General features: G+C 32.5%; 1 protein-coding gene across 11 annotated transcripts in view; it reads right to left on the bottom strand.

Annotated features, from left to right (window-relative positions):
- The window catches only part of LOC111048178 (neogenin), a 267,521-nt gene that overhangs the window by 82,960 nt on the left and 157,609 nt on the right, over positions 1–26,952 (bottom strand). For 6 of the 11 annotated variants that reach the window (XM_039442944.1, XM_039442943.1, XM_039442942.1 and 3 more), the window contains exon 25: positions 26,310–26,444. The exons of 4 other annotated variants lie outside the window; for them this stretch is intronic. In XM_039442944.1, the coding sequence (XP_039298878.1) occupies positions 26,408–26,444 (37 nt within the window). In that variant the 3' untranslated portion in view covers positions 26,310–26,407. Of the gene's footprint in view, positions 1–20,006; positions 20,147–26,309; positions 26,445–26,952 lie in introns of those variants that run through there. One more of the 11 variants, XM_039442941.1, reaches the window with a different exon arrangement.

Below are 26,952 nucleotides of genomic sequence, written 5' to 3'. Positions count from 1 at the left end.
TTAGTCAAGTTTCCTTGAATTCAAGTTTTCTAGACGTTTGTATAAAATAAATATATTAAATAAATGTAAACTTGGAGTCAAAGTTTACAAGAGCAGAAACTTGAATCCACTCTACCAATGTGTAGACCCTTCTTCAAGTTTTGTTTATGTTGAACATGTTTGACTTTTGGATTCAACTTGAATCTTGAAGGAACAACTTTTTATTTATTTATTACACAATATAACGTACAAAAATGGGAAATCATATGAAAGCAGTTGTCAGTCAATGTAGAATGTATAAAAACAACCAAATAGAAAAGTAAGATGCAGATGAAGAAGAAAACTTTTAAAAAAATTATTTTTTTTTTAAATTTAATTTTTAAAATTAAATTAAATTTTTTACTTCATATTTGAATTTTTTAGTGGACCTCAATTATATGCTTTTGAGGTTATGAAAACTTGTATTCAAGCTTTCACAATCTTCCATTCAACTCAATAGTTAAAAAACTTGAATTCAAGTAAAATCGACCAATGTAAAACGTAGCTATAGTTTTTAGTTTGACTTTTGATATTGTGTCACTTTCATGAAAAATACTCAACTTATTGAGCAAAACATTTTTTTCTGTAATATCTGCATTATAGTCTAGTCCAAATGCTGAAGTAGGGTATATTTGGCAAATCACAACTACAATATAGTATATTTCGCACCTAGAGCAGAAAATGAGATTTTTCCGGCTCGAAATCGATTTTCAATCGACTAGAAAAGATTGAGAGCCGGAAAAACATTTTTGCCCGTGGTGCGAACGCTATTTTTCGCCACACACAAAAATAAACAATATATATATATGAGAATAGTTTTTTACTAAGCACTTCCGAAAGCAGAAGTGGAAGGTGATAGCTCTAGCAAATCTGAGGTAATCTGAATATCAGGAAATTGTCCAAGTATTTTTATTTTTTATTCTGATTTGTCTAAATAACCTAAAATATGATGTTCAATTATGTGGGAGGTTGAGTTTATACTTTTTTTATTCTTTCAAATGACAATAAGATGATATTATTATAAATGTTTTTATTATTGAATAATGAACACAAATAATGAAAAGTTTTTTGATCAGCTGTTTTTTGATCACCTTTCTTAGTTCCATGTTAGCGGCTGGAAAGGGTACTCTTTCCGGCCTAGCCCGGAAAGAAACCTGTTCTGACATCAGACGAGAGTCATCTGCAAACAATGTCTTTCAGATCTACGTAGGGACTGGAAAACAGCTGCTTTCTGTGCAGTGTGGCGAAAAATTATTGTTTCAATTATGATATTAACTGAGTAACTTATTTGTGTGGACAGCATTATCTAATCTCTTAGTCGGGTGTCATTCATACGTGCAATATCTCAAATGTGCGAGTATTTCAACTTTTAGTTATATGTGTTTATTATCTAAAATTATCAGAAAATTTCGATTAATATAAAAACTAACCTTCCTAACTTTTCCTTTTACCTTAAAACCTAATTCAACAAAGCCTTTCAGGTATGTTCATTCACTTGAAAATTTGGAATCTCGCAGATCTGAGGCATTCCCTAATCTCATATCCGATGGGTGAACAATGCAAATTTACAACCCATAACAAATTACTATAAAAGGTACAAACCACTAAAATTGTTGTAACATTGTGCAGCTGTGTGCGGTTAGGTTAGGTTAGGCCTTCTGAGTTCTGCTGTGCACGTTCTTTGCATGGACAGAATGTCAGCGGTCGAATAGCTATTGTGAGGTCCACGTTATAATAGCAGTGGATTAAGATAGAACAATAACGATGCCAATTCTCTGCATTAATTAATTATATTTCTACATTGTCAAAAACATGATTGGCATCGTTGTGGACCTAGAAAAGGATAGTACCACCGGCTTTGTAGAATGATAGAATAGAATGCCTTTATTTTTACCTAGGAGGGCGGAGTTAGGGCGCAGCCGGCCCTCTCTTACACTCAACCCTCAAGGATAGCAAAACCAAAGTTGATCAAATATTGTCATTATAAAGTGGACCTCACCATAGTTGGCATTTCTAAATTGAAGAAAAAGAAGATAGTATCTATCAGTAACTTAACGACAGCTAAAACTGCAATAATGGAAGACTCGCTAACACATGCATTTCTATTCGTTTGCCAACATAGAAGTTGATCTCAAATGTATCTATAGTGGGGTCCACTTTATAATGGCAGTATTTGATTAGTGTCGCTATCGTTTTCTATCATTCCAAAAAGCAAATAACGCTATCCTTCTCTACCTCCACTACTTTGCCAGATAGTTTTTCAACATTGTAGAAATAATATAATTGATTAATAAACTATTTCATCTCAGTTATGAAAATGTATTATTAAATCATTATTGTCCTAACGAATAAAATATAATTGATCGTTTTTAACAATAATGAATAGTTAATATTTTATCTGATATAACGGTATCAGCTATATTCTTTTGAAGGTAGTGACAAGGCAGAGAATCGGCAACGCTGTTCTCCTATATTTCTCCACTGCCATTATAAAGTGGACCTCACTACTTTACCACTGTCTTGGTTGCGTCCTTACTGATACTCCTCTTTTTCTGTAGCTTCATTTTAAATTTAATAATAATATTATGATAAGCGTCTTTCGAAATATTTCAATAATTAACTTGAGTTTTCAAGAACACGGAAAGTGTGACCTCTCATTCTGTGCACACAACCTGACACCCTGATTAGGATCTCTCAGTGCCGGTTGCACAAAAACTGGTTAAATTTTAACCGTGATTAATTCCACGAGAACCAATCAGAGAAGCCGTCTTATCAAAAAGGCCTTCTCTGATTGGTTCTTATGAAATTAATCATGGTTAAAATTTAACCGGGCCTCACTATGTCAAATGCTAAAATAATTTTATTTTTGTCTCCGCTCCTTTTGACATGCTATGTTAACGTCCATATAAACATAAGTTTGCAAATGTTTTGTAATTATTTTTCTTTCTAGCTTTAAAATAAGACACTTCAACTGTGTATACTGTAATACTCAAAACATTTCAACCATTTGCTTCTATATTGAGTTAATGAAAAATGTAAATTATTATTATATATTATAACTTACATTTTTAAACCTTTGAAACAAGTCTGTTCTAATCTTGCCTTCCTATTTTTTGTATACTGTGAAATATGTATGTTATGCTTCGTCTCATGCCTGTTATAATTTAAATAGACTGTATCTCTATCATTGTGTTTGTATCCTCTTAAGATGATAAATTTTGTACTTGACTATTTTTTACTTGTCAGTTAATTCAATTCCTTTTGTCTCTTGACTTTTGCTCGATTATTTTTGTTCATCTAAGGTCTAAACTGGCACTTTTTCTCTGTAAAGTGGAAACAGCTGTTCTTTCTCAAACATAATTTCCCTGAGGTATATCTAGTACTTTAGTCCCTTGATGCGCACAATATTGTACCTCCATTATAACTTTAAGTAGCTCATCTAATTTAAAATCTTTTATCATATTACATCTCCTTGGCACTTGTGATATGTTAACTCCACAAATGCATTGAAGACCTTTATTATAAAACTGTTGTATTGAAGCTGTTCAATCAAATCAAAATCAATCATGTTTGTGCAACGATTATAGAAATTTGGCCATTATTGCCAAACGAGGTAGAATTTGACCGTATGACATTTAGCCGAGTCTATGGTCAATGGTCTTCTATCGAGTTTGGCGAAATGTTTGCACTTGTTTTTCACACAAAATTCTCGGCGACTTTCCACTTACCGTAACCCATATTATTTTTAATCAGTCCATATTCTACAATATTATTGAATAAACTGACTGTCCCGACTGAAGTATGACTGGGTCATAAGGCCCATTGACGACTTAAATAATATATTCCAGTGAGGTGAGACTTTCCTGCAAGGGACCTCCAACAAAAGCCATACGAATTTACTAATCATTAGTTTTACAAATTTACTAATCCAGTTGTGTACCTCTATAGGTTGTCTAATGGAAACCCTTCTTCTCATCACATCTATGTCATTATTTTGGACTGAAACTCGATAAACACTGTACTGAGATCAGAAAAATCACTCATCTTCAAATGCTTATAACTGAAGAATAAGAGTGAATTTCGCCAATGTGATGACGTTATTGTTCCTCTCATCAAGTACTACCATTCCTGAGAGTTTAAGCAACTTTAATTTTTGACCATTTTTGCCAAAATCCATGATGTTTTATTCAAATTTGGCTAGGACATTTCTCAGGTAAAACTTCATCTATGGTGCGACTTTCAGCTAAATCTGAGATACGTTTTTCTACAGTTTCATAACGCACGATGGGTTAGTCCATGGTTTTTCTCATTTTTTTGTGAAAAATAAAATTCGCCCAAACTTTGTGATCTTATTCTCTTTTATGCGAAGAAAACTATCTGGAATCTGATTTGCAAAATTCCTCAAAGTTCATCAGTTATGACCGTTTAGAAATTTGTTACTTTTATTTTTGAAGCTTCATAAATCACTCTGTATAGTAAGTAGCTGAGGGTGCCAAATTTGGCTCCGACATTTCCCAGGTCAAGCTTTATCCATGGTGCAAATTTCAGCCAAATCTTAGATAATTATTGTTTCACGATGGTTAGTCCATGATTTTCATCAATTTTTTGTGAAAAATGATAATCCCTCAAACTTTGTGATCTTATGCTCTTTTATGCGAGGAAAACGAATCTGGAATCTGATTTGCAAAATTCCTTACCGTTCAGAGCCAAATCTGAGATACTTTTTGTTTTAGTGTGTTTCACGATGGTTATATCAATTTGGTCCATGGTTTATATCAATTTTTTGTGAAAAATGATAATCCCTCAAACTTTGTGATCTTATGCTCTTTTATGCGAGGAAAACGAATCTGGAATCTGATTTGCAAAATTCCTTACCGTTCAGAGCCAAATCTGAGATACCTTTTGTTTCAGTTTGGTTCACGATGGTTTGTCCATGATTTTCATCAATTTGTTGTTGAAAAAAATCGCTCAAACTTTGAGATCTTATGGTCTTTGATGCGAGAAACACATAATATGTGTTATATATATTATATGGAATCATATTTGCAAAATTCCTCAAAGTTCATTAGTTATGACGGTTTGGAAATATGTTAATTTTATTTTTGAAGCTTTGTCATAACTCACTCTGTATAGTAAGTAGCTGAGGGTGCCAAATTTGGCTCCGACATTTCTCAGGTAAAACTTCATCTATGGTGCGACTTTCAGCTAAATCTGAGATACGTTTTTCTACAGTTTCATAACGCACGATGGCATTCCTGAGAGTTTAAGCAACTTTAATTTTTGACCATTTTTGCCAAAATCCATGATGTTTTATTCAAATTTGGCTAGGACATTTCTCAGGTAAAACTTCATCTATGGTGCGACTTTCAGCTAAATCTGAGATACGTTTTTTTACAGTTTCAAAACGCACGATGGTTGGTTATTCCATGGTTTTTCTCATTTTTTTGTGAAAAATAAAATTCGCCCAAACATCGTGACTTTATGCTCTTTGATGCGAGGAACACAAATCTGGAATCTGATTTGCAAAATCCCTATATCGTTCATTAGATATAACCATTTGAAAATTTGCAAATTCTATGTTTCAAGCTGCTTAACTTACCTTGTACAGTAGCCGGTGGGGGGGGGGAGGCTAATTCGGGCTCTGACATTTCTCAGGTGGAGCTTCATCTATGATGACAATATCAGCCAAATCTGAGTCACTTTTTTACTGTTTCAAAACGCACGATTTTTCAATGGTTTTTCTCATTTTTTGCGGAAAATAAAAATCGCTCAAACTTTGTGATCTTATGCTCTTTTATGCGAGGAAAACGAATCTGGAATCTGATTTGCAAAATTCCTCAAAGTTCATTAGTTATGACGGTTTGGAAATATGTTAATTTTATTTTTGAAGCTTCATAATTCACTCTGTATAGTAAGTAGCTGAGGGTGCCAAATTTGGCTCCGACATTTCTCAGGTCAAGCAAATGCAGTGAAAGCAATTTTCTCAGTTTCTATCAATTTTCTTCATTTCTCAGTCAAGCAATCTATGGTACAAATTTCAGCCAAACCTGATATACTTTTGTCTCAGTGTGGTTCACGATGGTTAGTCCATGATTTTCATCAATTTTTTGTGAGAAATAAAAATCGCTCAAACTTTGAGATCTTATGGTCTTTGATGCGAGAAACACGAATTTGGAATTATATTTGCAAAATTCCTTACTGTACAGGAGATATGACCAAATTTCAGCCAAATCTGAGATAATTATTGTTTCACGATGGTTAGTCATTGATTTTCATCAATTTGTTGTTGAAAAAAATCGCTCAAACTTCGTGATCTTATGGTCTTTGATGCGAGAAACACATAATATGTGTTATATATATTATATGGAATCATATTTGCAAAATTCCTTACCGTTCAGAGCCAAATCTGAGATACTTTTTGTTTTAGTGTGTTTCACGATGGTTATATCAATTTGGTCCATGGTTTATATCAATTTTTTGTGAGAAATAAAAATCGCTCAAACTTCGTGATCTTATGGTCTTTGATGCGAGAAAAACGAATCTGGAATCTGATTTGCAAAATTCCTCAAAGTTCATCAGTTATGACCGTTTGGAAATTTGTTACTTTTATTTTTGAAGCTTTGTCATAACTCACTCTGTATAGTAAGTAGCTGAGGGTGCCAAATTTGGCTCCGACATTTCTCAGGTCAAGCAAATGCAGTGAAAGCAATTTTCTCAGTTTCTATCAATTTTCTTCATTTCTCAGTCAAGCAATCTATGGTACAAATTTCAGCCAAACCTGATATACTTTTGTCTCAGTGTGGTTCACGATGGTTAGTCCATGATTTTCATCAATTTTTTGTGAAAAATAAAAATCGCTCAAACTTTGAGATCTTATGGTCTTTGATGCGAGAAACACGAATTTGGAATTATATTTGCAAAATACCTTACTGTACAGGAGATATGACCAAATTTCAGCCAAATCTTAGATAATTATTGTTTCACGATGGTTAGTCATTGATTTTCATCAATTTGTTGTTGAAAAAAATCGCTCAAACTTCGTGATCTTATGGTCTTTGATGCGAGAAACACATAATATGTGTTATATATATTATATGGAATCATATTTGCAAAATTCCTTACCGTTCAGAGCCAAATCTGAGATACTTTTTGTTTTAGTGTGTTTCACGATGGTTATATCAATTTGGTCCATGGTTTATATCAATTTTTTTGTGAAAAATGAAAATCCCTCAAACTTTGTGATCTTATTCTCTTTTATGCGAAGAAAACTATCTGGAATCTGATTTGCAAAATTCCTCAAAGTTCATCAGTTATGACCGTTTGGAAATTTGTTACTTTTATTTTTGAAGCTTCGTCATAACTCACTCTGTATAGTAAGTAGCTGGGCACCCCCCCAGCGATGTAAACACTGTACTGAGATCAGAAAAATCACTCATCTTCAAATGCTTTTATAACTGAAGAATAAGAGTGAATTTCGCCAATGTGATGACGTTATTGTTCCTCTCATCAAGTACTACCATTCCTGAGAGTTTAAGCAACTTTAATTTTTGACCATTTTTGCAAAAATCCATGATGTTTTATTCAAATTTGGCTCCGACATTTCTCAGGTCAAGCTTTATCCATGGTGCAAATTTCAGCCAAATCTGAGATACCTTTTGTTTCAGTTTGGTTCACGATGGTTTGTCCATGATTTTCATCAATTTTTTGTGAAAAATAAAAATCGCTCAAACTTTGAGATCTTATGGTCTTTGATGTGAGAAACTCGAATCTGGAATCTGATTTGCAAAATTCCTTACCGTTCATTGGATATAACCGTTTCAAGCTTGATCTAAGGTGCAAATTTCAGCCAAATCTGAGATACTTTTTGTTTCAGTGTATTTGACGATGGTTAGTCCATCGATTTTTTCAATTTTTGTTGAAAAAAATCGCTCAATCTTCGTGATCTTATGGTCTTTGATGCGAGAAACACGAATCTGGAATCATATATGCAAGATTCTTTATCGTTCATGAGATATGACCATTTGAAAATTTTATGTTTGCAGCTCCATAACTCATCCTGTATAGTAGCAGGGGGTGCCAAATTTGGCTTCGACATTTCTCAAGTCAAGCTTTTTCTATGGTGCAAATTTCAGCCAAATCTGGAATAATTTTTGTTACAGTGTGTTTCACGATGTGTTGTTAGTCCATGAATTTGTTCAATTTTTTCTATAAAATAAAAATCGCTCAAACTTCGTGATCTTATGGTCTACGATGCGAGAAACACGAATCTGGAATCATATTTGCAAAATTCCTCACCGTTCAGGAGAAATAACCATTTACAAATTTTATGTTTATAGCTCCATGACTCATCCTGTATGGTAACTGGGGGTGCCAAATTTGGTTTCGACATTTCTCATGTCGAGCTTGATCTATGGTGCAAATTTCAGCCAAATCTGAGATACTTTTTGTTTCAGTGTATTTGACGATGGTTAGTCCATCGATTTTTTCAATTTTTTGTGGAAAAAAATCACTCAATCTTCGTGATCTTATGGTCTTTGATGCGAGAAACACTAATCTGGAATCATTTTTGCAAAAATCCTCACCGTTCAGGAGATATGACTATTTGATATAATTTAAAAATTTTATGTTTGCAGCTTCATAACTCATTCTGTATAGTTGCTGGAAGTGCCAAATTCGGCTTCGACATTTCTCAAGTCAAGCTTGATCTATGGTGCAAATTTCAGCCAAATCTGAGATACTTTTTGTTTCAGTGTATTTGACGATGGTTAGTCCATCGTTTTTTTCAATTTTTTGTGGAAAAAAATCACTCAATCTTCGTGATCTTATGGTCTTTGATGCGAGAAAAACGAATCTGGAATCATATTTGCAAGATTCTTTATTGTTCATGAGATATTACCATTTGAAAATTTGAAAATTTTATGTTTTCAGCTCCATAACTCATCCTGTATAGTAGCTGGGAGTGCCAAATTTGGCTTCGACATTTCTCAAGTCAAGCTTGATCTATGGTGCAAATTTCAGTCAAATCTGAGATACTTTTTGTTTCAGTGTATTTGACGATGGTTAGTCCATCGATTTTTTCAATTTTTTGTGGAAAAAAATCACTCAATCTTCGTGATCTTATGGTCTTTGATGCGAGAAACACGAATCTGGAATCATATTTGCAAAATTCATTACCGTTCAGGAGATATGACCATTTGAAAATTTGAAAATTTTATGTTTGCAGCTTCATAACTCATTCTGTATAGTTGCTGGGGGTGCCAAATTCGGCTTCGACATTTCTCAGGTCAAGCTTTATCCATGGTGCAAATTTCAGCCAAATCTGAGATACTTTTTGTTTCAGTGTATTTGACGATGGTTAGTCCATCGTTTTTTTCAATTTTTTGTGGAAAAAAATCACTCAATCTTCGTGATCTTATGGTCTTTGATGCGAGAAAAACGAATCTGGAATCATATTTGCAAGATTCTTTATTGTTCATGAGATATTACCATTTGAAAATTTGAAAATTTTATGTTTGCAGCTCCATAACTCATCCTGTATAGTAGCTGGGAGTGCCAAATTTGGCTTCGACATTTCTCAAGTCAAGCTTTATTTATGGTGCAAATTTCAGTCAAATCTGAGATAATTTTTGTTCCAGTGTGTTTCACAATGGTTAGTCCATGGATTTTTCAATTTTCCGTAAAAAATAAAAATCGCTCAATCTTCGTGATCTTATGGTCTTTGATGCGAGAAACACGAATCTGGAATCATATTTGCAAAATTCATTACCGTTCAGGAAATATGACCATTTGAAAATTCTATGTTTCAGATTCATAACTCACTCTGTATAGTAGCTGGAGGTGCAAAATTTGGCTCTGACATTTCTCAGATCAAGCTTTATCTATGGTGCAAATTTAAGCCAAATCTGAAATACTTTTTGTTTCAGTGTGTTTCACGATTTTTTTATTGTCTATGTATTTTTACAATTTTCCGTGAAAAATAAAAATCGATCAATTCTCGTGATCTCATGGTCTTTGATGCGTGAAACACGAATCTGGAATCATAATTGCAAAATTCCCTACCATTAAGGAGATATTACAAAATTTTAGCCTGTAATAAATTAAATTTGATAAGCAAGCAAAATCGCTAACTGAAAGGATTTTATAGGTCTCGAGCAAACAGCTGCTCTATTATTGCTGGGTGCGATAGCAACAAGTGAAAGATTAGATAATAACGGGTATCCTGGCTACAATTAGAACAGCCAAATGGTAAAGAATTTTATTTGCTATTTATTATATTATATAAAATATTGGAATTTTGAGGTTAGGCTATAATACTTACTGGTCGGCAACCTAATAATCGATCAAGCCGTGTAATTTGAAATCTAGCCAGACACCTTTGGCAAATTTTTGTTGTAAACAAATAGTATTCAACTAGAGGATTTGGTAACCACATTGCGTGCTATTGTAAATGGAAAAACAACTGAGAAGGTCTATAAAAATTTATTGTATAAAATGAGCATGTACAAAATACATAAAATAAATAAAAATATTGAGGAAGTATGTATATTCAATAGGCGCATGGATACATTTGTGAATTTTGGATGAACCAATCAAATTGCAGTAGTTGATGGGCGGCAATAACGAGCCGATTCAAATATAACATAGATATTTATATAAATGATAAGAATTTATAAGTTATCCAGTTTATGTATCGGATGTAATCCAAGTAATTGTAAAATGTAATACCTAAGATATAGGTAATAACTTAGCAGATTGGCATGGACTATTTGATTTTTATAATGGCATAGTAACTGAATATTTAAATATATGCAAATTTGGAAGTCAGAAGTATGATTGTAGAAAATAGGGGTAGATCAGCCCACTTGCTTGCCAGACGCCGCCATGGAACGCCACCAAATTTTATAGAGCACAAGTCCCTTTTTGTTAAATTGTACATTTGAAAGATTTAAAGTTTAAATTCATTAATTAATTTTGTATAAGACTTTGTGATGCTGTATTAAAGTTTAAGTCATTTAGATATTTATTTATTCCCTTGGAGAAGACAACTTCAGCCACCAGAAAATCCAGGATGATAGGAAATTTGGATCGCCACCATCATCTTGGGAATTTCAGCACGTGAGTGAAAATTATCGAAATATATGAATTTAGGGCGCCCTCAGTGCTTCGAGTGAAATAAAAATATAAAAAGCTAGCTTGTCAAAAGGTTGTATAAATATTGAAATTGATATAAAACTTGCGCAAGTCTTAAAAAGTACAAAACATATTCTATTAATTAAGAACTATATCAGATTTACAGCTCACTCAATTATTAATTTTATTAGCAAATTATAAGGATAAATCGATTATCGATTTATTATATAAATCGATATATCTAATTTCCATTAGAGGCTGAACCTTAAGACCTGAGATATATATATATCCATCAGAGGCCGAACCTTAAGCCCTGATATATATATATAATAATAATAATAATAATAAAAGCTTTATTGGCATTCATAATTGAACAAAAGCCTCTCTTGTATGAGGTAAAATGATAGGTTGGCAATTTATCAAGCTATTTACAAATTTACAGGATTTTAAATCTTTTTCACAATAGTTCTTGGAATTATAACTTAGACACTATTTTGTTCCACAACTGTCGATTTCTTGCAGTGGTTGCCCATGCGTGTCCTACCCTTTGACATAGCTCGTCCCTCCATCGGGTTGGTGGCCGTCCTCTGCTCCTGGTCCTGTCCCTCGGCACCCACTCAGTGCAAGTCCTGGTCCACCGGTTTTCGTCCATTCTCGCGACGTGGCCCGCCCACTTCCACTTCAATATGTGCGCCTCTCGTTGTAGGTATTTGACGCGCACTCTTCTCAATATATCAGTGTTTCTTGAACGTTCACTCAGCCTTATGCGAAGAATGCTACGCAGTATTTTCGTTTGTGTGGTCTCCAACCTCCTGTCCAAGTACTCTGTGAGCGCCCATGTTTGCGAGCCATACAATATCGTCGGATAGACACACATGGATAGCGCTTTTCCTTTCAAATTATTTGAGTAATTGCCCTTGAAGATGCGTTTCAGTGCCCAATATTTCTTCCACCCTTTATCAATTCTGTGCTTGATTTCTTTCACAGATCTGTTGACAAACGATATAACCTGGCCCAGATATTCGTAGTCTTCCACGTAATCAAGAATTCCACAGTCGATTTCTACCCTTATTTTTTCGGAATTTGTCATTAATCTGGTCTTCTGAGCATTCAAGTGGAGGCCAATCGTTTTGCTAGCCTTCAGCAGTTCCTTCATCATCTCTTCCATTTGCTCGGCGCTCTCTGCCACAACCATCACATCATCTGCAAATCTAAGATTTGATAGTTTTTTCCCATCAATTCTGAGGCCCTTATCCTCCCACTCCAGCCTTCGAAAAATGTAATCCAAGCAGCAGTTGAATAATATTGGGGAGAGTGGGCAGCCCTGTTTCAATCCTTTCTCAATTTTTATGCTCTTTCCTTTTCTCTCCAGCTCCACATAGATTTCTGTATTATCATATAGACTCTTAATCACGTCAATGTACATTCTGTCTATGCCAGCTTCTTCGAGGGCATCCCACCTTCTGTATTCAATTTGGCAATTCATTTTTTTCTAGTACTGCTGAGCTCTTGATATATATATATCAATAATTAAATAATTAATATTTGAGATTTATCAATTGATTATTTTTATTAATTTGGAAAGAAGATATATATTGAGATTTTTGAATCGACAAGCGGCAGCAAGTCGATATCTGAGCTGCATAAAATAAATGCATATGATTAATGATTTAAAAAGCACATGGTAACGTTTCGTGCTAAAAAACTAGTGAGCTAATCTGTGATACTTTCTTTTCTGATATATATTTTGTTCTTATTTTTTCTATTTTTGCTTGTTGCTCTATACATATCTATATTTATTTATTCGTTGATTTTTGTGTAATATACTTGTATCAATTTTTATGGTGTATCCTTTATTTGTTTCCCTACTTCCATGCATGACCAATCTCATTTTTATTTATCTAGTTGCCAGTATTGATTGAAATATTAATAAGATTACCATCCGACTATAATATTCTTCACCGAATAAGTTGGTTAAGACAGCGATATACAGCGTTGATAGTCAAATCTTTGGAACTAATACGTTCCAGAGATTTATATAAATTATCCAGTACCATTAAATACGACCAGAAGAGTCTCAAATTTATAGCTTTAAGTTGTAGCAGCGCAAATTCTCGCATATATGGCAAGAGCAGAGAATTGCGGGAGCTCCTGGGTGAGCCAGTAAGAATTTGGTATAATTTATATTCTAAGAACCACAACAAGGGTTATATAATTTATTACTCATGCTCTATCGACTGCAGCCAACCAGGGCAACCCGTTATTGAAAGAAATAACGTGACAAGCCAAATCTGAGATACTTTTTGTTCCAGTGTGGTTCACGATGGTTAGTCCTTGATTTTTTCAATTTTTTGTGAAAACCAAAAACCGCTCAAACTTCGTGATCGTATGGTCTTTGATGTGAGAGACACGAATCTGGAATCATATTTGCAAAATTCCTTACCGTTCAGGAGATATTACTATTTGAAAATTTTATGTTTGCAGCTTCATAACTCAACCTGTATAGTAGCTGGGGGTGCCAAATTTAGCTCCTACATTTCTCATGTTAAGGTTTATCTATGGTGCTAATTTTAGCCAAATCTGAGATACTTTGTGTTTCAGATGGTTAATAATGAGAGTTGGAGAACATTCGATCAATAAATGAATACTAATTTCAATTTAATATATAAAGTTTATTTACAAGATTCCATAAAAAATCCAAATACTGTATAAAGACGGGTTCCTATGAATAAATTACGTACAATGCGTGATTTGTAAACTATGCCTGAGAATCTAGTGACAAATTTTTTAATTAAGTTGAAATATTTTTCACAGCAATAACAAGCACTTCATGATATTTATCAACTAGTAATGCTTTCCAAATATGCTCCCAAACATCATTGTACTATCAAATCTTGGTATAGCAAAGTAATATTTTCATGACGTGTACCCAAGATTCAGACATTGTTCAAATCCACTGCATACAGCACAAAATTAATATTTATTGCAATCAATATTATTGTAAAGATTGAATTATTTTCCACTTTTTCACAAAAAAATTTCCATTGTATTTGCTAATATAAATAATATTTGATTACGAATAAATACACCGTCAATTACATAGCCGCCTATAATATATTACTTAATACTAATAAGAAATTAATTCCACTATTTCAATTGACAAAGCTGTGTTGAAGCTATACCGTTACATTTTTGAATAATATCGATCTATATTGCAATAGTAAGGAGTAGTACAGAACAGATAAAATAAATGCCAAAGGAAATAATCTTATAAACAACGAATAATAAAAGAAATCGGGAGACCTTTTGTTAGAAATAAATTCATCGCTTGATTTTTTAATCAATCAGAAACAATTTTGAAAAATTTCCAAGATAATCATAAAAGTAAATATGCATCCATCTAGAAATTTATAAGTTTCATGTTTATACATAATCAGTTATTTACCAAGTTTTTTTTATTAAAGTTATACACTGAAGATTTACACGAATTTCAGTCGTCAAGTCACAATCAACCATCTTGAAGGATGATAGTCAATTAGCTAAATTATAAATAGTCTATCTCAATAAAAAAGATAATTTTTATAATGTACAAAGGATGAATACATTGTTCACAACATTCTTTACAGTTTGTCATTTTAATTATTATTGAGGCACGGAAAACAATAAAATTATGAGGCCAGCATTTGAATTATTTTACAGCAAAATTATGATCGTGCCAACAGCATTTTGAAATCATTCAAGTTAGCTGTATTCCAAAATTTTCAAAACAGCCCTCTCTTAGTTGACAACTCTTAGAAAGTTATAATATAACAAAAAGGAAAACATCATGGATTAAGGCTGTGCAACACCCTGAAAGAACTTTTTAATAGTGATATTTTCATTTTTTTCGATTTAGATACTATCAAGTATTAAAATAAAATAGTATATCCAAATTGAAAAATAATGAAAAATATCACCAGTAAAAAGTTTTTTCTTAGGGTATTGCACAGCCTTAATAATTTGAGATTAAAGGAACTTGAATTAGGTTTTGGAGGAATAGTATGGATTTTATGTAGATTCTACCATAGAATAAGATTAGAGAAGTTAGTACATTTGTTTCTCCTAGCAGAATCCATACTATTGTTCTCAAACGCATGAGGATCTTAATGTTCTCAATCATGCTATGTTTGGGAAAAATTATTACAAGTTTGAAATTTCAAATGTCTCTTTCAAGAGTTATTTCAATCACCGATGAAATGAAAAAAATACTTCTGAGGAATAAATAATTCTTAGGCCTATGAAATACTACAAAAGAAATAAAAAAATGGAATGTCAAATTGTCATAAGGCAGTGATGAGGCTTGTAATTATATCGTGAAGTCTAGTTATTATGTAACCTACAGTACTTAGTGTAAAAACATACATTCAAGTAAATAAAAAACATGTATAGGAATTGGATGGATATGCTCATCATGTTATTAAGATGATAATTAATATGAGTTACGCTCAACTCAATTGTATGTATAAATAAAATAGTATATTAGACTCATTCACATAAATGCAATAAACTCTTGATAAATGCAATCGAACTATCAATATTAATTCCCAATCCGAAACATTGATACATGAATATTCTAGTAATAGATAGAAATAATAATATAATAGTTGATATTATATCATCACCTTATTATAAATTACATAGATAAAAATAGATGCCATTAAACTCAAATAATAATTTTTCAATTCAAAAATACAAAAATTTAGACAGGATGAGTATTCTAGAACTGATTATGAGTACTGGAGAAGATAGACACAATTCATAACTTTCCATTAAGAATTATAAATAAAACAAATTTCATCTCAATAACACTAAATAATTGCTTTCCGCATTCCTGCGAAATCGTCAAAGTAAAGAATCATCTAGACCATTTCATTCAACTCGATAACAAACACTGCAATCGAAATGCCAACGGCAGGTTCTAGAAACGTTGATAAAAATAATTATTACAAATATACTTCATGATCGAACAGATTTTTTCAGTTGGTTTTCTTTACTTAGGGACTTTGTTGATTAGAAACATCATAAGTATTTTATTATTGAAAAGGACGATTGTAGAATAGCAATAACGCTATGAATTTGTTTGATTTTTTAAGCCAGCAATTGTTAGTAAAAAATTAGAATAACTATATTATAAAAGAATTATGAGTACATATACATATTCTGAATGTGTTTTAAATTTTGAAATAACAATTAACTAGTCCCGTTATTGATTAAATGTTAGTAAATAAAACGAAAAACGATTTCTTATATGATATTGTCAATCATGTGCTCGATCTGAGAATTTTTTGCAGGCACTAATACATATTTCAGTGACAATTTACTTATTTGTACTTCATTTGATTTTAGAATTATGCATTTACATCACAAGCAAAATCACTCAGACAATCATGAACATACTCATACAGGTTGCATTAGTTGATTAGTTATGTTAGTCTTGGATGTTAGTTGAAACACTTTCCATTCGAAGCCGTTTGGGATATGGTACCGTATTTATTGTGAAATAACCATTTTTCAAAGAAAATTGTTCATCAACATTCAGTGTGGAATTTTATTGGTGTCTAGTATTCAGTTCTGGGAGAGTAAATTTTATTGGATGAATTATGAATGTAACTTTGTGAGTTACTCTGAAAGTGGTAAATTCATTTGAAACCTTGAATAACGCGGACAAAAACATATAATTATCAGGAACTCTTTAAAATGATCAAAGCATGTCTTTATCTTTGAATGACTCTTCATCTCAGAGGACTGATTTTTCTTAGAGATACTCAGAAATTATAAATGTGTTTTTCAATGTGAATTTTCAACTCTTATCTAATGAAAATATTATTGGAAAACAACTTAATAGCAAATCAACCTAATTTAGTAATAAAATCAAAGTGTTAGTCATTGAAAATAATTCATATTAATTATTAGTATAAACGGATTTATATCAACTAATTTCCCAATAAACAGAATACCACTTGGAAACAAAGAAATATAACATTGTAGTTTGAAATTAATTTCACCTTCTGACATTTGAATATTTTTCTTTTGAGGGTGTTTAAAAAAGATTTTGGGAATGTTTTCTCCATATTGAAGCCTTATTTCCCAAGAATTTCATTCTACTTGTTACTGATATTATGAAAAATAAATGCATTCCATACTCACTTAGAACTTTGGTTGTGATTGTGATACAGATAACCAGTGTCTTCGCATCATTGATATTTTTAATAACCGATAAAGATGAATGATTTATTTCATCATTAAATAGTGAATATTTTCAGAATTACCTACAAGTCCAGGCTAATTGACAGTATAACAGTATTTTCGGAAAAATTGAATTCAGTTAATCTAGAGAAAAAATGAAAATAAAAAGCCTTCACAAATTGGTAGGCTTCTAGTATCTAGTATTTAGCACTGTCGTGTACATTCTTGTAAGCATACTTAGTTTATAATTGCAAGCCAAATGATACAATTACAGCCAATAAATCAAATTAAGAAAAATAATTAATGGCACAATAACAAAATGACAAGAATCATCATGAAATAAAGACAACCTATGATAAACACACCAAGCCAATGGCTTGAAGGGTGAATACAAAATCAAAAATTGTGATTAATTAAATATATTACCTTGAAAAACATTTAAAATCATAAATATACACTGTCTATAAATAACTAACGTCTACAAAAAAATTAATTCAATTTGATTAAAAATATCACTCAAATAAATACAAATTATTAAGCTTATTTAAATACATTTTCACTTTACAACAAAGGAATTTTCAAGTAAAACAATGATTTTATAATCTAGATTATCTAGAAAGTACTAATAAATAGTTTTGAATGTGGACAGATTGTATAGTTTTAAAGCTGAGATTGGAGTATTAAAATAAATAGGAAAATAAAATAAATGCTGTGATGTAAAAAATAGAATTATTCTCAGTTGAACTTGCAATAAATATCAAACTTTCTACAACATAATGTTTCAAGTACCATTGTCATGTGAATAGAGAGAGTACAATAATCAAATAAAAATAAATCTCATAGTTGAAACAAATATCATTTAAATAAATAGAAAAAGAAAATTAATTATGTGATGTAAAAAAATAAATATTCTCAGGTGAACTTGCTAACATATAAATATTAAAAATTTAACAACAAAATGTCTCATTTACAATTGTCATGCGAATGGAGTACAATAATCAAATGAAAATCAATCTCAGAGTTGATACAAAGTGTTTGCAAAGTTGATCTAGATTTAAGGAACGAGTTAATAAAGACATCACAAATGCTCAATGATTTTAGAATGACTCTAAATAGAAAAGTTTTTGAACCAGAAAAGTATCGTTCAATAAGTTGCTAATATGAAAAACCATATCTTCTAATTCTTAAAACAATAGTTGCTACAAGAGGTATTGGTTTTTTCTTTATTCAGAAATGCGTTTATGGCAGAAGATAATTTTCATTCGATAACTGAACAAAAATATCTGTAAATGTCATTTGTGGTTTGAGCAATAAAACTGCAAATTCGGAAAATTCCAATTTGCTTCGATTTGATTTACAGTGAATCAACATTAGTCACGCCTGCATCATTGAATCGAAAGTCATCAATCATACTGTGCCATATTTTATATTTACTGTATAATATATTTTTGAATTCATGAGCATATTAGAGTAATATAGGTCTATGTAGAAAAAACTAGGGGAACAAAACATATTAATTAATCTGTGCTAAAAAATAATAATGTGCATTTCTGTATTAACATGCTCGTCTAATCAAATTAGTAATAACACTTATACATTTGTTAATTATTATGCATTCAAGCTTCACGTTTATTAAGAAAATATTTTTAATTTGAAAAATTAAATCACACTGGGTTTATGGTGAACTACATCGATTTGCTTAAAGGTTTGCTTTGCCTCACAATCATACACACGACTGATCACATGACAATGACAAAAATTTTGGCAATATTAGCACAATGCCACATCTTCCTACATTTCCAGCACTTGCATTACTGATAGTATTAAATTGTGGAATAGTTCCTTGCATATTCATGTAATTTAGCGGATTTTACATCGTAGATGAATATAGAAGGAGCTATATGATGGTGACTCTATTAGAAAATCCTTAGCTTCAATCCTCATTCTCACTTAAAAAAATATAAAAACACTCATTCTCTACTTATTTCTCTTCTGGCAAATGCTTCCGTTAATTTTACATAAAAATATTGAACCGAGGTATAAATATTAGGCAAGTTTACACAAAATTCTACACGTACATTCTTACTTTACAACTAGCATTGTTGTAAATAACATGAGTTGTGTGATAAGCAGTTCAGAACAGCACATTGATTTTCCAAAAATTAAAGCTGCCTTAAGCTACATTTGCACACTACAGTGAAAATATAATTTTCAGATTTTTGGAAAACTGAGAGAAAAACGTTTTGTAGGGCTTTTGACAGTTACAACTAATAAAATATGCGTTTTAGAGGGAAACTTTACAGAACAAAAATTGTAATGTAGGTTTTTTAGAATATTTTCGTCCAAAAATGGTTGAATAATTGCCACGAGTTCTAATCGGATATGTATGAATAATATCATTAGAACTGATGGGAATTATATAGTCACTGTTGCGTGCCAATCCAGCATTATAAGTGGAACCAGGCAAGCGTGGGATAGGCCAAATAACAGTCAATTTTAAATTGACAATTGCAAAATTGCAAATTTTTGTCTATTTAGCACTCAAATTCGGAAGCTGTTATTGCGTTGAGATCTTTCATGAGTCCTTCGAGATTTGCCATTTCTTGGTTGAGTTCCTCAGTGCTATAGGATGGCTGCATCTTCGGAGGCTCGGGTTCTGTGGTGCGGACAGTCTTAGTGATGGCAGGGGAGGATAGGCCGCCTATAGGGCCTTGTCCAGAGTAATGGCCGCCTTTTTTATAGGGACTGGACCCGCAACCCGGTTGAGGTCTCACTAAAATCAAACACAACAAGATTTTATTATTTTTCCTCCACCTACTGTCTAAAGTACTTACTTTACTCCCTGAAACCTAATACTAAAGTGTCACTTTTTCGCTCTCGGTAGTAAAAAACAGAAAAACTCCCTAGGGAGTAAAAGTGACTCCATTTAAATAACATGGGGAGCATCTCTATTTTGAAACTTACATTGTAATAGGTTAGAAGGTCTAAGCTCAGATGAGAAAGCATAATAGAGGTGTCTGTCATTGAGTCAACTGAATTCAATACCACAACCAGAAATTTGATTAACTCATGAAATATATGTTTGTATGATAATTATTATATTCTTAATATTAGTAGACGATGAAAATTTATACAATTTTTAAAATATTTTATTCTATTCAAAATACCAGCCAACAAATATTTTTGATCTGCAATTCAAATCTGAACCGCGTGATCTGGAGTCAGCCATTTTTGATAGCTGCTCAGCTGATATAATTGTTACAACTTTTGCCGATAGATAGCGCAATCGGCAGTGCCAATCAGACGACCGGTTTTTAGGTTTTAGATTTAGGTTATGTTGTTAGGAATCATTGTTTGTCACCAATACGTAAGTTATTAGAATGATTTTATTTGCTGTTTCTATAAAAAAATGTAGATGGAGGAAAAATGTTGTGTACATCACAAGCGAAAAATACTTTTTCTCCCTCAGGAAAATTGCTGCCCTCGGCTTCGCCTCGGGCTTCAAACTTTTTCCCACAGGGAGAAAAAGTTGTACTTTTCACTCTAGATATACAAATAACTATTATTCACTTGCATGATAGGTAATATCCACGTTTTTAGAGGACTCTGCAATGTAGGTATTTGAAGGAAACTCTAAGTCTGCATATCAACACTGAACATTTGGAATATGGGTTATTATAATAGTAGGGTAAACTAGCCCACGTTGGGACACTTCAGGTTGTGGAGAATTAGTGAGTGTTAGGTTGGCAACAACTGTGTTGTTTCATCAGCTGTTCATAGCCTTAATTACAGACATAATAATTTCAGCTGTAGCACCAGTCGTTATTAAGAGAAAATTGAAAACATATTTTTGTAACCGCAAAGTTTTTTTTTAATAAGAAGGATTTTAATTTTCACTCTAAAAATCCACCATTCAAGGAAAGTCTAACATCTTAATATGCCTTCTGTATTATTTTATGAATATTTCCACATATAGAACATTATTGTCCTTTTATTATTGTTCCAGTTATTCTGTCTAAAACAAAGTGATGACCATCTGCCCACCTTGTGACAGCCCACATTGAGACACTGTAATCATGATAATGCTTTGCTTCTGAATCTTATTTTACTTGAAATAGGCTACATATAAATGAAATAAATTATAAAATGAGTACAGCATGTAATTTATCTTCAGAGGTAGCCCAATTCATACACACTTTGAGATTTTCAAAAAATGTATTTTTTATTTTATTCACTAGAAATTTACAAAATAACACTTATCAACTAATTAATATACTTTGGTGTGGCTGGAAAAAGAAGCATTGAGCTCCAGCCACGAGTTCGAAAATATTCTTTAAATTATTGGTACATTTGCCGTGATAATATTCTAAAATACAAACTAAAAGATAGTAAACCAAAAATATGTATAAATAAACACACAAAATCAATTCTTGAATCAAAAATCAACAAGCCCAATAATAGAAATAGGTAATATAGAAATTATAATAATAATAAGAAAAAAAATTTTTTTTTTAAGTAATCAAAAAAACAAAAACCAAGTTTAAACTGAGCGTGTTAAAAACAAGTCATAATTATAATTATAGTATTCATACTATTAATATTTGTAATAAAATGTAAATTCAAATATGTTTTACAAATATGCAAATTAACAAAAATAATGGATTTCTTATTTTTAATTCAATTTTCCAATCTGGGCAAGAGATGTCCCATCGTGGGCCGATCTTAAGCCCAGGTTGGGACACTCCCAAAAAATTGTTTTTGCAATAAAAAAATTAATTGACAATCAATGCATTTGTTATCCTCAAGGATGAAAGTGTAAGCAAATACAATAAATATATAACTATAAATACAAGTTAAAGCTGTTTGAATTTCGGTGTCCCAACGTGGGCTTGTTTACCCTATAGAATATGTTTTGATTTCACAGAACAAACAAAACACAACAATATAAGACAGTACTTATTTAGAAAACTTAGCACATAATAGAACCAAACATGCTCAGTTTAAACTTGGTTTTTTTGATTACCTAAAAGAATTTTTTTTTTATTATTATTATTATTATAATTTCTATATTACCTATTTCTATTATTGGGCTTGTTGATTTTTGATTCAAGAATTGATTTTGTGTGTTTATTTATACATATTTTTGGTTTTTGGTTTACTATCTTTTGGTTTGTATTTTAGAATATTATCACGGCAAATGTACTAATAATTTAAAGAATATTTTCGAACTCGTGGCTGGAGCTCAAGGCTTCTTTTTCCAGCCACACCAATGTATATTAGTTGATAAGTGTTATTTTGTAAATTTCTAGTGAATTGGTAAATAAATAAATGAGAAAAATAAATAAATGAGAATAAATGAGAATGAGAGTTGAAAAAAAAACTAATAGCACAAACTTAGCATACAATAGAATGAAGTATTTGAAATCTTTAGATGATAATGTCATAGAGGAAAGATAGAATAAGAAGATAAACCATGGTATAGGTCGTTTATGTTCCAATTTTCACAATTTTCAATGTTAACTCAAGCCGATAGTCTTAGTAGCTTTTTTATGAAGCTATGAGACGCTGGTAGTCACTCATACTGTGCTGTTCTAAAGCTGCGTACAGATATACGCGCCTCCAACCCGCTCCGCGCAAGCTCCGCCCTCGTTCCACCATCGCTCCGCCTCCGCTCCACAGTCGCTCCGATCATGAACGTTACGGGAGATGTTAGCTCTTCTCGCGTTCCACTCTTGCTCCCCGGTCGATCATCAATCGCTCTGCTCGAGTGACGTTCGGTTGCGGAGCAGAGCGAAAGTCTGTACGCACCTTTACACTCTCACCCCGGCTTAAACAGTAATAATAGACAGCAGTCGACAGTGATCGGCTTGAGTTTACAAAAAATCGGCTTCAAATTTGGAACATAAACGACTTGGGTGGGCCGTCCACTAGAACCGTTTTCGTCCGAACTAGCATCGGCCGAAAACTACCGAACTCGACCGAAAGATCCACCAACAAAGAAAGGAATAGATGCTCGCCTATTGCAACAGGTTCATACAGCCGTGCACGGCCGTCTCCTGTCGATCAATTTTTTGATCCGAATTGGATGGGATTTTCGACTCTATCCGGCCGAACTAACTTGTCGAGCTGAGTCAACAACTAATGTTCCTAACCCTTAATTGTTCCACAGTCTTGTTTATTTTTGTTTTTGAAGTTGTTCTGTTTTATAAAGATATTTTTGTCATACTACAGCTGTTTTCCATGCATTAAATCAAGCCGGTAACTAGCTGTTTGCAGAACAAGAAAACATTATTATCATTACAGCATACTATACTGTAAATAGATCATATGTTCTCTTTACAGTCGAGTATGTTAGGACTCTACTGAGTCCTTATAACATCTGAGTAATTAATATACTAACTCAAATAATTAAAGAACTCATTTAAGGAGTTCCAAATTATAAGAACTCATCTGAAATCTTATAATTTAGGCTTTTATTATTTTATTTGAGCTCTAAGGGTCTGTCTGTTATGAACTAGGCGCTACGGGCTAGGTCATGTTTATAGAATGCAGAAGCTCGAGCAACAGCAGGTAATGGTTTCTGTTTCTCAACAATATTATTCTTTCTCAGATAAGTATGACAAAAAATATTGTACGTAACTTGTATGATAACGTATTTACCGCATTCATATGATAATTCTGCCCTCAACTCCGTTTCGGGCAGAAACAATCATACTTATGCGGTAAATTATCGTTACCGGACTTGTTACGTAAAGTACTATTACAAGCATTGTTTTATTTCAATGACAACTGAAAATTCAACACATCATCATACTCTATAATAATTGTGTCCTCAAATAACCCTCCAAAGTTATCAAACAATATCATTTTAAGATAAAATAATCATACTTTTGTTGATATTTAACTAATAAAAATATTTAATAATGAATTTTGTATGATGATACAAATATCATATCAATATAATTTTGTATGATGTAAATGAATAAATATATGTTAATTTAAACAGCTATTTTAATGTTTTAGGGAAATTATGAGTTATGTATTCTGTTACTAACAACAAAAAACTGAATTCAAGTGGAAGAATGTATAAAATTCTACTGATGTAGAATTAGAAAGTACAAATAATTGTCTTAATTGATAATTAGTGGGTACTTTCAAGTAGCATAATCTCATCGAAATCCATTCAATGGATGAAATCTTACAGACTTTTTAAGTAAACACACAAAAAAGAATCACTTTCCCAACTAACTAGCTTGCCACTTCACTTTCTGGCAACCAGCCAACTACTGAACTGGACTAACAAAAACGTTCCAATTAGGGATGTCAACCCCGGGATCCCGGTCCATTTTTGATACCTAACAATCCCGGGATTTTTCAGCGTCAATCCCGGGATTTTCGGGATTGTAAACCTGAAATTGTGAATCATATTTTTCCAAAAAACAATTCAATATTGAATTCATTTACGGTGATGAATATGAGTTTTTATAACTAATTTATTGTTCTAAGTGTTTGACTAATCCATTCTACAGGCACAGCCTACAGTTTCATATACATAATATTGATTGTATACTGTACTCTTTATTGGCTTAATAGAATTCGCATTATCAGTTCGCATAATTGGCAGAATGGTTGTTATGTCTCTAAACTTGTTTACACAGCACCACAATTACCAGTCTAGACGGTGCAATATTTGCAATAGTGCTGATGGCATTTCCTTGAAATGCATTCCGAACTTTGAAAAGACTTCAGAAATCAGAAATAAAAAAGCACTAAACGATTCACTCTCTGTCTAATTATTCCTCTCCTCTTCTCTTTCTCTATTATAAGTAGAATATCTAGTTCAAGTAAATATTTTAGTTTGCTCTTCGAAATTTCATTTAGTAGTGTAGTGGCAGCTTTCGCGTTGTTTGGTCGGTATGGCGTTATGGTCTTACAAAAAGTATTCTATTTTATTATTAATATTATTAATTCAAGTGATATTAATTCACTTTACAGTATTTGACGTAATTAAAGTGTGAGCTCTATCCCGTCCTGATGTAGGATAGAAATGCTCTTGTTCCACATAAAAAAGACTCTGATGAGTTATCTTGCTTTCCTCAGTTCTCACTATCATCTAGGATACAGCAAATTTAAGGTAGGACATGGAATATAACAGTTGCTCCTAATCTTGAAAACATTTATAGAAATAGAATGTTCAATTTTAATATTATTCCCAAGTATTTTTTTTCATTTTAATTATAGCCTCTCCCTCTTTAATCGGCCCTTTTTCATCTACACACACTGTTACTGAACATGTAATTGAGGAGGAACAATTGGTAAAAAATGAATTAAACTGATTTTCGCCAATCCCGGGATCAGTCCCGGGATCCCGGGATTGACATCCCTAGTTCCAATGGACGACCGTATTCGGCCGAGTTGACGGCCGGCTGATCGGTTGAATAAGGTTCCAGTGGACGGTTACCCTTATGCCATGGGATAACTTATTATGCTATTTTTCTCTATAATAGAACTAAGTTCAACTAAGTATAGTAGGATGAGGTATTTGGCTGATTTTGCTTATAATATAAACAATACAAGCATTGTTTATTTCAATGACAACTGAAAATTCAACACATCATCATACTCTATAATAATTGTGTCCTCGAATAACCCTCCAAAGTTATCAAACAATATCATTTTCTTCACTTTCTGGCAACCAGCCAACTACTGAACTGGGCTAACGAAAACGTTCCAATGGATGACCGTATTCGGCCGAGTTGACGGCCGGCAGGTTCGACCGATCCAAAGGCCGAACAGATCGGTTGAATAAGGTTCCAATGGTTTCCCTTATGCCATGGGATAACTTCTTATGCTATTTTTCTCTATAATAGAACTAAGTTCAACTGAGTATAGTAGGATGAAGTATTTGGTTGATTTTGCTTATAATATTGACTCACCAACATGTTTCTGTTGGGGCGTAGAAGGAGCGGATTGTGGAGGTGGGGCCGGCACACTGAAACTTTTCAGAGGATGCCCTTGTAACCTTTTGCCAATGCTACCCGTACCACCGGCAGCTGCTGTTGTCCCCTTCACTGTAATAATTCATTAACTAATATTAATGAGTGAATAATGAAAAAAATCTTTATTCATCAAACATGTACAAATACATATGAATAGCGTCAGTTTGAAATTACATATAAGAGTCTTAACTATAGTTGGTACAAAAATAATTTAAAAAAATCAACGATTGCTATTGTCAAACCCCTGCAAAGAATACAGAGATAAGCTCACCTAAACTAAGGATTGTATTCCTTCAGATTCTTACCAAATATTTTGATATCTTCAATTAATTTTAAATTGCCTGGTAAATCGATAAAAAATGTTTTCCTTTGAAAATTGTTTTTTTTTCTCAAAAAGATCCAATCTATGTCTCTCAATAATTAGGCCAAAACGGGTATTATAGGTGTGAGTCTGATTTCTTAACTCTAATACATTGGACTGCTCCCTGAAAAACATGATCACATCGAATACATATTGACCATAAATATTGTTAAAATGCCAAATTGAGAGAACAGTGATCTTACTAAGTCGCTTCTTCTG

Source organism: Nilaparvata lugens, chromosome X (genome assembly GCF_014356525.2).
Source record: "Nilaparvata lugens isolate BPH chromosome X, ASM1435652v1, whole genome shotgun sequence".
Taxonomy (NCBI): Eukaryota; Metazoa; Arthropoda; class Insecta; order Hemiptera; family Delphacidae; genus Nilaparvata; species Nilaparvata lugens.
This window is presented reverse-complemented; position numbering and strand designations above follow the sequence as displayed.